The 15447-nt window shown below is 56.7% G+C and overlaps 1 protein-coding gene across 2 annotated transcripts; it reads right to left on the bottom strand.

The window, feature by feature from the left end:
• Positions 1–468: 468 nt before the first annotated feature.
• LSS (lanosterol synthase) lies at positions 469–11340 on the bottom strand. Of its 2 annotated transcripts, XM_075755827.1 has the most exons (22): positions 11235–11340; positions 10955–11144; positions 10720–10858; positions 10527–10635; positions 9998–10119; positions 9578–9674; positions 8631–8766; positions 8296–8404; positions 7776–7894; positions 7234–7331; positions 7081–7108; positions 6408–6464; positions 5630–5701; positions 4891–4941; positions 4593–4742; positions 4159–4255; positions 3849–3954; positions 3249–3314; positions 2744–2824; positions 2282–2452; positions 1734–1812; positions 469–1513 (listed from the first exon to the last, which is right to left on the bottom strand). In XM_075755827.1, exons 1-22 carry the CDS (start codon positions 11249–11251, stop codon positions 1328–1330), a joined length of 2280 nt encoding a protein of 759 aa, XP_075611942.1. In that variant the 5' UTR covers positions 11252–11340; the 3' UTR covers positions 469–1327. The 2 variants fall into 2 exon arrangements, with proteins under 2 accessions (XP_075611942.1, XP_075611943.1); XM_075755828.1 differs by lacking the exon at positions 2744–2824.
• Between the last annotated feature and the right edge of the window lie 4107 nt (positions 11341–15447).

Below are 15447 nucleotides of genomic sequence, written 5' to 3' on the forward strand. Positions count from 1 at the left end.
AGGCTGGAGAAATGGGCTGAAAAGAAAGGTCTATGTTTCCATGGTTCTTCTACAAATTAGACCCAGGCAAATACAGTATTTTGCCCATAGGATGAAATAACCCCATGCAGCAGCACAGGCTAGCCAACTGGCTGGCCAACTGGCTGGGGAACAGCTTTGCAAAAATGGACTAGGGGTCCTGGTCAGCAATGAGTCCAAGAGAGCGCAGCCAACCGCACACTGGGCTTACTCACATGAGTATAAGAAGCAGTCAGCTGCTTCCTTGATTCCATTTTTCTGGGGCCAAAGGCACTGGTGGAGGGCAAAGCAGGCACAGGCTCCAAGCACAGCTTGCTTGTTGGTGGAGATGGTGCCCATACCACTGGGGACAGGTGACCCAAGCCAGGTTACAGGATGCTGCTGTGCAAGCTCCCCTCTGTGTGGGACACACACTGGGGCAGACCATAAGGAGACCAACACACCATTAAGTTTCATTTGCAAAACCATTAGCAATTTATTAACCCATCAGTCAACACGACTTCAAACTCTGACAACAAAATGCGAATGCCCAACTGCACCATAGCCTGAGCAGGGGCACTGCTGCGCTGGGGGAAGGCTGATGCCCAGGGACCCAGGCTGTGCCCTGACGCTCATCATCTCAGTGCTTTCTGCTTCAGTTTCCCCTTTTTCAAAGTGGGAATGATGCTGGTTACTTCACCTGAGAGGCTCTGGGTAGTCCAGTGCCACCAGCTGGGGGACAGGATGGTAAGAAAACTGAGCCAAGCACTCCTCTTTCCCATCTGTCTGGGGGAGGACAGGTGGCTTTCCCCTCCACGCATGGGTTCAAGAGCAGAGAGCACTTCAAAGGCAGTCACTGGCACCCACAGGACAGAGGCAGGCTCAGCTAGGATTGTGCAGTGCACCCCATCATGACACTGTGCACAGGGGAGGCCCCAAATCCTGCACTCATGCCACAGATGGCCAACCTGGACAGCATGAGGGGAAGATAAAGGCAGCCTCACTCTACCTGGAATGAGAAAGTCTGTCTAGATGTGTAAGACAACACAGCTTGGCAGCTTTCTCTTCTCAGATCCCCAAAGTGGTCTGAAAAGACACTTCACTCCCTGTCCCATGAGGGAGGATATACCTGGGAAAACCTTTAAATGGGGATTTTTAGAAGAGGTTCAGCAGAAAGCAGAGACTCTGCAGCACCACAGCAGCACTCTGTGGCAGAGGCAGTGTTAAGATCAGCACTGAGATGTCCTACGCAGGAAACACCCCCATGGCCCCATGCAGCAGCCAGTATCTAAGACAAGTCAGAGGTCGTGGCATCTGCAGTGGCCCAGGGTCAGGCAGATGAGGCCTCCTGCACCATCTTCCCTGTCCCAGGCAAGGGTCCGGATTGCAGCTGCCCACCAAGAGGGCTGTTGGGATGCAGCCGGCAGAAACGCCCCAGCGTCCAGATGGGGAAGACATTGCGGTACGCAGTGTAACTGATGGCACACGACTTGTTGAATACCCCAGCAATATTCTCCTGAGAGCGAGACAGAGAGGAAGATGGTATGGGTGACAGGGGACTGCAGTGTGTCCATGATGTGGTGCTGAGCTCATTGCCTTCTTGAAGTCCCCCACCAAAAGCCACACGTGGCTTCCTTTCCAGGTGAAGGAAAGCACACCATTGCAATGGCTGCACCAATGCCCACAACACCTGCAACACCAGAGAACCCCTTGGAAAGACGAGAGGAAAGATGTACCTGAGGCCAGTCCCCGTTGGGCAGCTGCTTATCAATCAACACTTTGATGCCCCTTTCCAGCACATCGATGTTAGGGTACCTGCAAAGCACGATGGAGACGCGAGCACTCTTATCCAAACTGTCTGCATATCCCCATCCATGTGCTTAGGGAACTCAACCACCTCCAGGCTGCCCTGAGCTTGTCCTAGGTGTGCAAAGTGCTTTGGGAAGGCCCCTCACAATCTGAGGACAGCAGACATTACGAAAACAGCAACCTTTTCCCAGGCTGGAGGCCTACAGTTGTGATCAGACAGACCTTTGCTTTGTGCTGGCTGCCCCCCTGTCCAGCATTATGAGCCTCGCTGGCCCATGGACCACCGTGCAGGCCAGTCCCTCATTGCAGGAGGCTCGTGACCCATGAGGTCACGAACACACACAGTTGGGTGCATGGCCCACACCAGCCAGGCCCAGGGCCCATGCCAGCCCTGCCACTTAACCCAGCCCGCATTTCCCATCTCACTGAGCGCTCAGGGCCAGGGCGTGCCTGAAGGGGTGAGGGCTGCTCCTACCTGACAGCCATGAGCCCCAGCAGGGCCCAACACGTGTTGTGGATCTGCGACGTGGCGCTCTGCACATACGTGCGCTGCTCGCATGACTCAAAGTCCTCTCCCCACCCACCATCTGCCATCTGCTTGGAGAGGAGGAACTGGCAGGCCTGGGCCACCTCTTGGCATGCAGCCCTGTAAGGATGGGGCAGAGAATCAGATAGGACTGGGAACAGGGAACATTTGGATGCCCGTGTTTCTCAGCTGCAAACAGGAGCTGTGCTCTGCCCTGCCCACAGCTGGGACTGCCCCGAGAGTCTGAAGCTCAGGCAGCGAGTGTCCTGGTCATATCACAGGCACAGGATTTGGGAGGAGCTGTACCTGGTGCAAGGAGCCTACGCGCAGCATCTGCCCAGCCCCACCATGGAGTCTTGCCCCGGCCCAAGAGGTAGGTAGGGGCAGGGGAACCCGAGAGCCCCTTCTCACCCATTGCGGTACGTGTGCTGCATACTGGCGAATGCCTCCAGACCAAACCAGGTGCCGTAAGTGAAACAAACCCCCCAGCTCCTAGGAGTAAAGACACAGCAGTACTGTCAGGGCTGCAAGGCCCCTGGTAGAGGCAGGCTGCGACACAGCCATATTCACACCAAGAGCAGAGCCAGGCACAGAGCTGCAGCCTGCCTTCCCCTATGGTGCAGCCATGCCCAGTCCCACCAGCACCTGATCCCAGCTCACTCAGGTGTCAGTAGACACTCTGGGACCAGAGGAGCTGGAGCCACCCTAGACCCCAGGGGTTGTCCAGGTGCCTGCTCTGCCTGGCTGCTCTGCCTGGCCTACTCTCCTGGAAAGGAGAGCAAAGCACAGGAGCTAGAGGAGCATCAGCCCCTACTTCCCCTTCCCACAGATCCTGCCAGCCAGGAATGCTTGCCATCATGGTCCCTCTCACACTGGGGCAGCCAGGGAAAAACTGGACACTGGGAACACTGCTTACCCTTCCCATGACCCATCAGCTCGCTGCTTCTTACGACAGAAGTCCAGGCCCTTCTGCAGAGTCTCCCTGGTCAGGAAAAAGATCAAACTCAGTGGCTGCATCAGGGGCATCCATTAGTCCCCCTGAGGCTTTGATGGGTCCCATTATTAGAGGGCTCAAGAGGCAAGAGCATGTGGATGGGCAGCCACGTTGTTCAGCATCTGAGAGTCAAACCATGCACCAGGTGGGTGCTCTTTTACCTCTGCATGCAAGCAGGGGACCCAGCCTGTAGCTGGCTGCAAAATCAAGGCAACTGCAAAGTCAAGAGGCAGGTAGATCTCCAAGAATTTCCCCCAGCCTGATCCCAAACAGCCTATGCCCTGCTCCTTGAGAGAGGCTGGGCCCCAGTCTCTTGTGGGGGGCTCTGGTTAGGTGAAGTAACCTGCATCCCAGCTGCGCACACACCAAGGGCCACCAGAGGCTGCTCCATGCCAGTGCAGAGGTCCAGGCAAGACCCCTGACAAGGCTCAGCAGGGGCTGTGCCAACAGAGGCCATGGCAGGCAGCGTGGGACATCGCAGCCTGTCTTCTCCCCTACCCAATTCTCATTTCAGTGCCTCACCTGATCTCTGGGGCTCTGTGCTCAGGGAACTTGTCATGGAAGTGTCTCAGTGCCTGCATGACAGCCGACGTGCACTCCACGTAGGTGTAGTCGATCATGATGTCACCTGGCAGCAGGCGAAGGCTATCAGTGCAACAGCCCCTGCACCAGGGAGCCTCCAAGCCACTCACTGCCAACCTCTCCCTTGGACTCAGGGCACACTTATCTCACAGAGGTGCCTTGGGCAAAGCTGGGCACCCACTGGGCACAGCAAGGCCAGTCCACTGCGTCCCTTCAGGGGATGAACCAGCCCCCACGCAGCTTCCCTTACCAAACACCTCCGAGGGGTTCAGCAGCTCCAGCAAGTGGCCTCCTCGTTTGGTTTCGTATGTGGCAAAGCCTCCATCCGAGTTCCTCATGCTCAGCAACTGCCCAGACAAGCAGAGAGGGGTTGGGACCGGCTCACGGGCAGTACCACCCCAGTCTGGCCCCAAGCCAGGTGTGAGGACAAAGTCAGACCCACGAGTCCATGGGGTTGGCAGACAACCCAGGTCCCAAATTGCATTGACAAGCAGGCCCAATCTGGACCATTGCATTATGTCACGTACATAGCTCCGTATCACAGTAAATATGGTGTTGCCATACCAGGCCATAGTAGCAGCTTAGTAATGCCAGATTTAACAACTCATCTGGCCTTGACCTCTCTTATTTTAGCTTGGTTTAGCTGCCCGTATTTCACTTGGCCCTAATTTCTGCAGCACTTACCACATTCACAGCATCAAAGAGGCGCTCAGGGGGGACAAGCTTGGCTATGAAAGGGCACTTCTCCTGCAGCAGCATAACCGACTTCAGCCCCTCTGCTGTGCAGTCTGCCACGATCCAACCACAGTCTCGGGTGCTGAAGGGGAAGCCACCCTGGAAAGGGGTCAGGAAGGCTCAGCACCTTCCCCTGACCTGTTCTGTTCTTGTAAGAGGAGAGGTGCTGTCCCTCATTCCCATCCCCTCTGCCCAAATCTCTTGTCCCGTTCACGCATCCTTCAGAGACCAGTTCCAGTCATCGTACCTTATTCATATGGCGATAATATTTCTGGTAGTCCGGTGGGTTCTCTGGGATCTGTGGAAGACAAGAAACAAGCAAGGGCAGGCTGGAGGTGCCTGGCTGGAAGGACCATGGGCTGAAACCATTGCAGATGCAGAACTGTGTGGGACTGGGCAGCACCTGGCTTTTGCTGAGGGAGACAGGGAAAGAGGTCAGCTATGGAGCAGGGAGTGCTGAAGAGAAATCACATTTTGGCCTGGTTCCAGCAAGTGTTGCTAAAATCCCCTCTTTGGGTGCTTTCCTGCCAGGGGGCCATCTGCTTTCAGTACTCGCATTGGCAGCAAGACCTATGACTGCATCTGCACTAAGCTGCTGGTGACCCCCACTAGAGCCACTGGCCTGGTGAGCAGGAACTGAGCTCATGCAGTCACTAGCCAAGGAGCCTGGATTTCCCAGAAGGGTGCCTTAGACGTGTGGGCACCAGGACAAAGCGCAAAGAAGCCTAAGCTCTCAGTTTTCCAGCCTCTCTTAGCCCAGGCAGCCAACCCAAACAGCCCTGGGCCTGGCGAAGGTCCTCTCCAAGCTGCACAGATGGCTCCCAGCAACAGGGAGCAGAAAACAGCAGGCTGTCCCTAGGAGTTTGCTAGTCCAGCCCTTCGTAAGAGCTCTTCAGAAGACAAAAGATGCATCCAACAGGTCTCCAAGAAGCAGCCAAGTCTGCACAGCCAGCATGTGAGAGATGCCACCAACTTGCTCTGCTCACCTGGGTGAACCGGAGGAACTCATAGGCATTTTGGAGGCAGGACATGAATTCAGGCATCTTCTGGGCTTCTGCCTAGAAACAGAGGTGCTCAGTCAGCTGTCAGCAAGGAGTTGTGGCCACCAAACATGCCCCTCAGGAAGAAGAGGATGTGCCGGGACCTCACTGACCTGCTGATCTAGGTGCCATTAATGCCTGGCCCTTCATATAGCACTTTCTGTATGTTTGCATCTGTACTCCATTTACTGTTTCCATCACAAACCTCTACAGTGAGAACTGAATCAACAACTGTTGCCGGCATCACTGAGAGATATTTGCGTGACCAGGTTAGAGCCTTACCTGGGCAATCACAGCACTGTTCAAAAAGCACAACCACCACGGCTGTCTCTGCCCCAGCGCAGGAAAACAGGAGACCTGCACATTGTCCCTGCCAAATGGCAATGCTCCAGGGCCAAGCAGAGCAAGGAGGAAGGGCCAGGGTTTTACCACAAGACTGCAGCAACTGGGAAGCCTAAACTGACCCGCTCAGCTGGCACTGTGGCCTCTTGCTTCAAAAGCAGCTGGCAAAGATGAGCTGTACCAGCTGTGCTGGGCACTCTTCCTACCACGGCTGAGGTGGGCTCTGAGATGTGTGTTTGCCTGGCTCGGTCATACGATGCAATGCCGGAGCTGGCACAGCACAAGTCTGAGGGGACGCACGCTAGGAGCTGCTGGAGCAGGGGACACGCCAGGAGAGACCATTTTCCCAAGGCAGCACATATAGCACTGAGGGGTGCATTACCTCCAAGAAGGCTTGGATGGCAAAGGCAGTGTCCCAGAGCTGGGATCCATTTGTGCCCTGGAAGTGGAAGAGAGAAAGTCAGTAGTGAGGGGCAGGTGCTGGCAGCAGCCTGACCCAGTTGTGAGGTCTATGGGACAGCATATCCCCCCTGCATTACCCGCACTAGCTCCCTCCACCCTGTGTCTCAGTTTTATGTCACCCAGCATCACGGCTGATGTGCTGGCATAGAGGGGACAGATGCAACAGCAAGGCCATAGGAAATGAGACAGCTGCTTCAGCCTGCTCTGTGCACAGCCAAGACAGGAGAGGTGGCTAGCAATAAGGAGCAGAGGGACACAACAGCTATGAGAGAAGCACAGCTCAGACCACATGCAGTACCAGGGGCCTGTCTTTTTCACCCCCTTCTCCCAGGACCCATGGGGATGAAGGGGATGGAGGCCTAGAGCTGCCCCCCTCACTCAGCTCACAGTCACAGAGAGGCAAACTAGCAGGATGCCCACTACTCACTCCTGGCACAGCCAGGGGAGGTGGCAGAGACAGACAAGACCACCAAGCACCAAAGGTGAGATGCCAGGAGCTCAGGCCCAGGATGAAGAAGCTGTCCCATTATTCCATGGGCTGCCCCAGCAAGCCAGGGTCCCTCTGTCACAGCTGAACTCCTACAGCACTTCACCTGCATCTTCATGCCGTCAAGGCCCAGCCTGTGGGAGGAGAGAGCACAATGCTGCAGCGCAGGCACAGCAAGACTGCCAGGAAGCAGGTTGGGAGCCACTCCACAGGGATCAGAGCCTTATGCTGTGCCAGCTGGGCCACACTCAGCCCTTACCAGAGATAGTCGGGGATCCTGGAAACATGATCCTGAAAAGCTGGAGAGTTCTTCCCATCCACGAACCAGCGGACCAGCATATTGATTGTCTTGGAAATCTGCCGAGAGCAGCACTGTCACTGCTCTGGATAGAGCTTCTTCCAGCCCCAGAGAAATATATCCCTCCCACTCAGCATAAAGCCATCTAGAGGTAGTCCTGGACTTAATGTCGACAGCTCCATCTGTGGCATCACTCAGCATAGCTGAGTTAATGGGGCATGAGAGTGCCATGAGATTACTCCAGAACTTCCCCTCAGATCATTTCCCCGGACCACAAGGAGAAATACCCCTCACCAGGGCCGCAGCTGTCTCCATGCCCTCTGTGCATCTTCTATGCCCGGTTAGCATTAAGCTATTGAGCGTTATAAGCAGCAGGAATTGTGCCTGAGCAAAATCTGGTGATTATGGTTACATGTCACAATTGCAAAGGGTTGAGGGGGCACAAGTTGATCCCTAAAGAGCAAAGGGCAAGATCTTTAAAGGATCAACAGCAAGTGTCCTACCGGCCCAATGCTGATGCACTTGGTGAATCTGTCATCAGCTTTGATGTGGTTGTACAGCTCTGTGATGGCTCGCTGTCGCAGGTGAGTGCTGTGGTGGGCTTCGTACACATTCATGATGGCTACAGGAGAAGAAAGGGACATGCAATGAAAAACCCTGCTCACGTGACGACCGGTCATGGAAAGTATGGGAACTGCTCTGCAGTCTACAGACTGGCCCGAGGATCTGGGCACAAGGCCCTGCTGCTCTCAGGGAGGGAGAAGCCCAAGGATCACACAATCCGTGTCCCCATCCCAGCTCCAGGGCATACATCGGTAGCTGGCAGTAGACCCTAAAGAGCCCCCATGGTACAAGGCAGCTTCAGTTCCCCCACCACCGACTCACATGGCAAGGACCCTTCCACCCCAGCCAACATCACACCATGGGCAACCCCCAGCAGCCAGCTGTGCGGGGTGTACCCATCACACTCACCACAGGCAACCCCCAGCAGCCAGCTGTGCGGGGTGTACCCATCACACTCACCATAGGCAACCCCCAGCAGCCAGCTGTGTGGGGTGTACACATCACAGGCAGCCACATTGTTCCTCTGAGCTGGCCAGTCTATGCTGGCGTAGTCTTGCACGTACAGCTCCTGGCACAAGATAACAACGGGCATCAGCCTGGCAAGCTGGGAGCAAGCAGCCAGAGGCAACTTACTGCTGAAAGCTGTCTCCACTGCCTGGACAGAGAGACTGTGCAGGTATGAGAGTGGTCACTTCACAAGCCAGAGGCTGGCCCACAAGGATATAGCTGGCACAGCAGGTGGTCTGGAAGCCACGTTTCCTTGTTGGGGAGCCCCAGCAGGGTCAGCTCCTTACCTGCCGCAAGCTCCGTATGAGCTCGTCCTCTTCTGCTGACAGACGCCTGGCGTAACAGTAGCTCATGGGGAGGTAAACCTGGCGGCAGTGACACCAGAGCCGGGACGGGTGGGCTGGGAACCATGTAGGAAGCAGCCTGTTTGCAATAGAGAAGGTGCTACTGTGAGGAACAAGGAGGGCCAAGGGCAGCACGGAGAGACGTGTGCTGACAGGGGGATGCCCGGAGCCAGGTGCGCCTTTCCCTATCCTCTGTACCAGGCCTGCTGCTGCTGGTACAGTTGCAGCGGAAAAGAAGGGAATATCCTCCCCAAGAGGGCTGCTCCCTTCCGACCAGGGCCAGCAGACACTGCTCCTGGCCCAGCTGACACAGGACAGGGAGAATCTCAAGAGAGGAAGGAGGGCCAGTCAGTTCAGGGGCCCCACTCCTCCCCATGTGACTCTGAAGGCAGAGGCCCAGACTGATGGTTAAGAGCACTTGATGACAAAGCACCAGCAGCCCTTGGTACTGTGTAGCCCTGATTTCCCCCAGTATGACACTTTCCCTCTCTGACACCCAGCGGCCCTCTGAGTGATCAGAGAGGATACAAGTGAGGGTTAGAGCTGGCAGCCTGACATGTGGCTGTCCTGTCCTGCTAGGGCCAGTTCTGGCTGGCCACAAGAGCAGAAGATACTGGTGGCAGGCAGGGAGCACACAGATGTATCAGGGAGCCCATGGGTAAAGCTAACAGGGCTGAGCTCTGGCATCTCCCTGTGGCACAGTGTTCAGTGCTATCCACCCACTGGTTGGCCTTGCTCTGGTCTCCCAGCTGACAAGCAGCCTGAGCACCCCCAGTTCCAGGCCACAGCTGGAGTTATCCCAGCAAACACCAGCGCCTGGGACAGCTCTGGGTTGAGACTGGTGGCAGGACTGATGACACCCCTACCTCCACATCAAGGGCGGCACATACCACATCTCTGGGAGAAGCGTGTTCATTCCCTCCCAGCTGTAAACGTTCAAGACAGCCAGCCAAAACTTCCCCCACGAAGGGATTCCCACAGCACCTCCTGCAGAGACCAATATCTGCTTTCAGGGTTAACACAACCATGCCAGCTCCCTGTTTTCTTCCCCATTGCAGGGTCCACTTATCCCCATGTTTGGGAGCACGCCAAAAGGGACATGAAAAAGGGCAAGCAGGCAATGGTACAAAAATGTAACACGCTTTCCCATCATTAATTGAAAATGCATGTGGCATCAAGAGCAAGCAAGATCAACAGGTCTTCCACTACCAGGCAGCCCTCCATGTTTCACACTGCCCTCAGGTCCAGTCAGACCTCTCCCACCAGTGTACCAGCCCCACAGCTGCTGTGCTGGGCACAACAGAGCTGACCTTTGCTGTGCAGGTTGACACGTGCCCGCACAACGTCAGGGTCATCTGGTCCAAGCCCCAGGATCCTCAGGGCTACGTAGTTGAGTGCTGTGCCAAACACCGTTGATTTGTCTTCCACATGCCTGTCGTGCATACACAGAGATGGTGTAGCCTTTAGCCAGTTATTACCATTAGCCAGACATAAAACACTGCACAGGGGGTTGGGGTCTTTGTTGGGGTGAAGTGGGATGCCAGGGGTGACTGTGGAAAAGGGGAGACTCAACTAACCCAGGAAGAAACATTGCTCTGCACTACCCTGTTGCATATGATGCTTTGGGATATAGCACCAAAGAGGAGATGCAGCCAGACCTGATGCTCCAGCCACCTCTGTGACAAAAGGTATGCCTGGAGTGCTACACAAGCAAGTCCAACCACCCAGAGGTATGACAGTTGCCAAGTCCCACTCCCCAAGCCTGGGCACATTTGACAGCAGCTCCAACGGCTGGACCGTGGAGGTGCCATCACTAAAAGCATCATCTTTGCTACTCACAAGCCCCATCCTCCATCCGGGAGCTGCACAGAACGCAGATAGCGCACCATCTCTTTCCGAAACCCCTCTGGCAGCTGGATCTTGGCGGTGTGGCACGTGATGAGGAGACCTGGAAGATCAGACAGGCTGGCTCTCATACGAAGCCCTGCGCGGCACAGTCACCCCTCCCAGGAAAGCGCACCGCAAGACCTACCTGGCAGGAGGAAGAGGGGCCCGCCGTAGTCGCCCGCCCAGTGCCCGTCCTCGGCTTGCAGGGCGGCGTAGAACCGCATGCCCTTCTGGGCAGCCTCCCGGGACGTGTCTGCCGCCGGCGAGGGCCGCAGCGCCTCGCCCTGAGGGGAGACGGCGCCTCAGCCGGGGGTGCCCCTGGGCCCGGGCCCTGCCGCCCGGCCCCCGCCCTGCCCCCCCCCCCCCCCCCCCGCCCGCACCGTGTCCAGGCCGAGGCTGTGCTCCTCCAGCGCCGTCTGCGCCCGCCGCTCGCCACCCGCCTCGCCGTCGTCGCCATCGCCGTCGCCCAGGTAGCGCCAGCGCTGCCGGCCGCCCTCGCAGCGCAGCCGCCAGGCGGGCAGCTCTGTGGCCGCCGCCGAACGCCACGGACCGCCGCGCCGCCGCACCGCCCTGCAGGAGTCGGGCGCCGTTAGCCGCGACCGCCGCGGCAGCCACCCCCGCGCCGCCCCGCCGGCTCCCCTCCACCGCGCCGGCACCCACCCGCGGTCCGCCGCCATCGCCGTCCCCCTCCGCGTCCCCGTCCCCGCCACCGCCGAGCCGGCGCCGGGGCCACACCGCTCTGGGCCGACATCGCCTCACGGGCGGCAGCCAATGGGACCGCGCAGCCGGGCCGACAGCCCCGCCCCAAGCCCCGCCCGGGCGGGGCGGTGCCAGCGGCGGGTGACGGAGGGTTCCCGCCGCGTCCGGCGCTGCTTGTCGGGGGGTTGTTCGCACCGGGGCGGGCGGCAGCGCGGCCTGTGCTCGGGTCTGGGGGCGGCCCTGGCAGCGCCAGGTCCCGGGGTGAGCCTTGCCGCAGCCTCACACAAAGCGCTGTCAGGTGGCTGTGGGTTACAAAGGTGCTCTCACCTGGCCAGGAACCGCCACACCGCCCTTTTGTCTGGGGGGCGGCAGGAACCTCCTGCCTGCCTGTCCCTGTTGTCCGTGGCACAGCCGCACACGTGGCGTTGTCAGAAGTGCTCTGCCGGCCCCAGCAGCCACCACGGGCACTACATGCACTTTTATTTAAACCCAAGAGCTCCGAGTTTCCCTTTTCACCGGACTGCCTTGAGGGCTGGTGCACAGACCCAATGGAGGTGATGCTTTGTGAGGGCAGCCCGGCGGGGAGGGGGGATGTGGAGGGGAGCAGGCGACAAGCAGCAAGAGCAGCAGGTCGTGGCAGTGCCGGACAAGCAGGTGGTTGATAAAGATGGACACCCACCCAATGGAGTGGGCACTGGTCGTGTTTTACTGCCTAGCAGTGGTGGTTCCTCCTGAGGATCCACCACAGGCCACCAGCCCAGACTCAATTCCACCAGTATCACTCTTGGACGTGATGCACAACCGGCTCCAATGCCCAGCCCCGGGGCATGCCGTGGTGTTGCTTCCCCTGGCTCCATGGGGACATGCCACTGCATCCGTCCCCATGCACATCTCCCTCCTTGCGGCACTTCTGTCATGGGGATGTCATTGCCCTGCCAGCAGCCAGGACCCAGCTCTTCCGTCCCACGTGTCTGCACCAGGCACAGAGACAGCACTCACTTCCCCAGGACCTGCAGACCCCAACAGCCGCCCTGTCCCTTCGGGTGACAGCGCCAACCCTGAGAGTGACTGTCCCCATCTCTGTGCAAACTCAAAGCCCAGGCGTGTGGTTTCCACTGTTAATAGAAATAATAAACCAACTCCAGCCGAACCTGGGTGCCCAGCCCCCACCCACATCCTTGTGGACCACAAGGGGCTGGGGACACCGTGTCTCGGTGCAGCACCAGCCATGGGGACGGTGCACCCTGACCCACGGGCGCCCGCGCTCCCACCGCCCCCGTGTTCCCTGGCTGCCCTGCACCCTGCCAGGCACTGCTGCCCCAGGGAGCAGCTTTCACTCACCAGACCTGCAGAAAAGCTCCTAGCAGAGGTGATGCTGGCAGCAGGTGACACCCATAAAACATTTTGTTATGCTTTACAGGTGCCGTAACCATGGGGCTACAGCAGAACAGACAAGTGGCACATCTGACATGGGCACAAGGGTCTGCCAGCCCTTATAAAAACACCATCAGGGCTGGGGTGAGGACGGGTGGTTGTTTCACCTCGAGATGGGGGGAGTCAGGCATCCCCACTGTGAACCTGCCTTGGTGTCCCGGGCATGGGTGCAGTGTTGAGGGTGGGGGAGTGTCACCCTCCTGCAGGCGCTGCTGTGGGACAGCAGTCCATGAGGAGGGGGCAGAGCTCCTCCCATCCCGTCCTGTCCCAGCGACATGCCCCCATCTCTCTCCTAACACCCCCCAATGCTGCCCCGCACTTGGCAGTGCTCCCTGCCCGGGCCAGTGAGCAAGTGGTTTTTAGCCCAAGAGGATGGGCTAAAATGATGGAGGTACACACTCCACCAGGCACACGGGTGGTTGGGAAGGGGTTAGCACCCTGCTGAAACCCAACAGGACTGCGGGGAGGCGCAGGAGGAGCCAGAGCCCTCGAGGTCAGACAGACACCTGGGGACGCGTTGCTGGCAGAACCGTGCAGCCCAGGGATGTCGGGGACTGCTTTGCAGGAGGAAGGCCTAAACTGGGCTGCAAATGGAATTTTGTGGGACAGAAACATGCCTGGCTGGCAAACACTCCCAACACAGGCTGGGGCCCTACAGTCACATTCCAGAGCTGTGGGGACACGGACTTAAAAGCGTGCATTCTCAGCACAGATGAATTCCCTTTTCCTTTCCTCCTGCAGACATCGGGTATTTTACTGTCCCCATCCCTCCAAGGAAATGCACTGGTTTTATTACACACTGCTCTGGGAAGGAAGCACGTGAGCCTGAGATGCTTTACTTGCTGCTGTTGTATGTTGGAAGGGCTGGGTGGGAATTTAATGCGTACTTCTTTATATGTGGTGATAAAATGTCTTCCTGCTGCCTTTCAGAGTGACCTGGCTTCCCTCCTACTGCAGAGCGGATACCAGATCAGCTAAGCCAGGGGAAAGTTCAAGTTCAAAAACCCAAATTCATGGCTGTAAATACTTGTGATCAAAATTCAATCTTGACTCTAAGGCCATGGAGGCAGGGACTACCTCCCTGTCTGTGCACCGCCTGGGACAACAGTCCCCAGGGGCCTCGGGGAGCAAGGGGGCCCAGGGATAAAAGAGCTACTCCCAGATGTGGCACCCATCAGCACCCCAGGACTGAACCATGCCTGTGAATTAACACTTACTGTAATCACTCACCTCAAATTGAACTTAAAATGCTCCTCTGCTAGCAAATAACCTCAGGGATTATTTGGAGATGATACAGTAATTTTATTTGGGAATTACAGAATTAATTTGCTGTTTATTTTATAAGCTAGGCTTAGGACACACACAGGTTCAGCCCTGGCTGTGTTCAGTAACAGCAGAATTTTGTCTGAACGACTAACGGTGTTGAAGTCCTCCCCAGGGGTGTCATGGCATGAGGATAACATCTGTGGCTTGTGCCTCATACCACTGGTCCTCACTAGGGAGAGCTGTGTTGCTTCTCTTGCAGTTTAAACAGACAAAGGGAACTCCAGAAGTTCAGTGATATGGTTGTTGCATTTGGAGCTTAATAGCCTGTCATTTATTTTTCGTTTAAGAAAAAAAAGATTGTCATAATGAATCTCCCTGAGACGAGCTTCATGTAACTATTTCCAATTCCTTGCAGATGCCAAAATCTTCAGATAATTTATGGTAATATTTGCCTAAAGGCAGTGATGGAAGACGATTTTATTTTTCTGTCTCTATACAACCTGCCTGCCTTAGAAATTCCATTTTAGTTATGAAACTTTTATTTTTAATAATCGCCAAACTGTTACCTGGGCATTAATTTTATACTAGTTTTTATATGTCTGTGGTTTAGACCACAATTGATAGTGGCGTTCCTCAGGGGTCGGTACTGGGACCGGCACTGTGTAACATCTTTGTGAGCGACACAGACAGCGGTATTGAATTCACCCTCAGCAAGTTTGCCGACGACACCAAGCTGTGTGATGGGTCGACACACTGGTGGGAAGGGATGCCATCCAGAGGGACCTCGACAGGCTTGAGAGGTGGGCCTGTGCAAACCGCATGAAGTTCAACAAGGCCAAGTGCAAGGTCCTGCACGTGGGTCGGCGCAATCCCAAGCACGACTATAGGCTGGGCGAGGAAGGGATTGAAAGCAGCCCCGAGGAGAAGGACTTGGGGGTGTTGATTGATGAAAAGGTCAACATGAGCCGGCAGCGTGCGCTTGCAGCCCAGAAAGCCAACCGTGTCCTGGGCTGCATCAAAACCAGCGTGACCAGCAGGTCGAGGGAGGTGATCCTGCCCCTCTACTCCGCTCTTGTGAGACCCCGCCTGGAGTACTGCGTCCAGCTCTGGGGCCCCAGTACAGGAGAGACATTGGGCTGCTGAAGCGAGTCGAGAGGAGGGCCACGAAGCTGATCAGAGTGCTGGAGCACCTCTCCTGTGAGGACAGGCTGAGAGAGTTGGGATTGTTCAGCCTGGAGAAGAGGAGGCTCTGGGGAGATCTAATTGCAGCCTTCCAGTGCCTAAAGGGGGCCTCCAGGAAAGATGGTGAGGGACTGTTTATCAGGGAGTGTAGTGACAGGACAAGGGGTAATGGGCTTAAACTAAAAGAGGGTAGATTTAGATTAGATGTTAGGAAGAAATTCTTTACTGTGAGGGTGCTGAGGCACTGGCACGGGTTGCCCTGAGAGGTTGTGGAGGCCCCATCACTGGAAGT

This window comes from Balearica regulorum, chromosome 6, assembly GCF_011004875.1.
Source record: "Balearica regulorum gibbericeps isolate bBalReg1 chromosome 6, bBalReg1.pri, whole genome shotgun sequence".
NCBI classification, from domain to species: domain Eukaryota; kingdom Metazoa; phylum Chordata; class Aves; order Gruiformes; family Gruidae; genus Balearica; species Balearica regulorum.

Excerpts from the sequence above, each read along its gene's own strand:
- LSS (XM_075755827.1), bottom strand. Across the intron at positions 7,895-8,295 it reads GCTGCTGGGGGTTGCCTATG|CCATCATGAATGTGTACGAA; the intron begins GTGAGTGTGATG and ends CTTCTCCTGTAG. Across the intron at positions 7,109-7,233 it reads AGGATCCCCGACTATCTCTG|GCTGGGCCTTGACGGCATGA; the intron begins GTAAGGGCTGAG and ends CTCCTCCCACAG.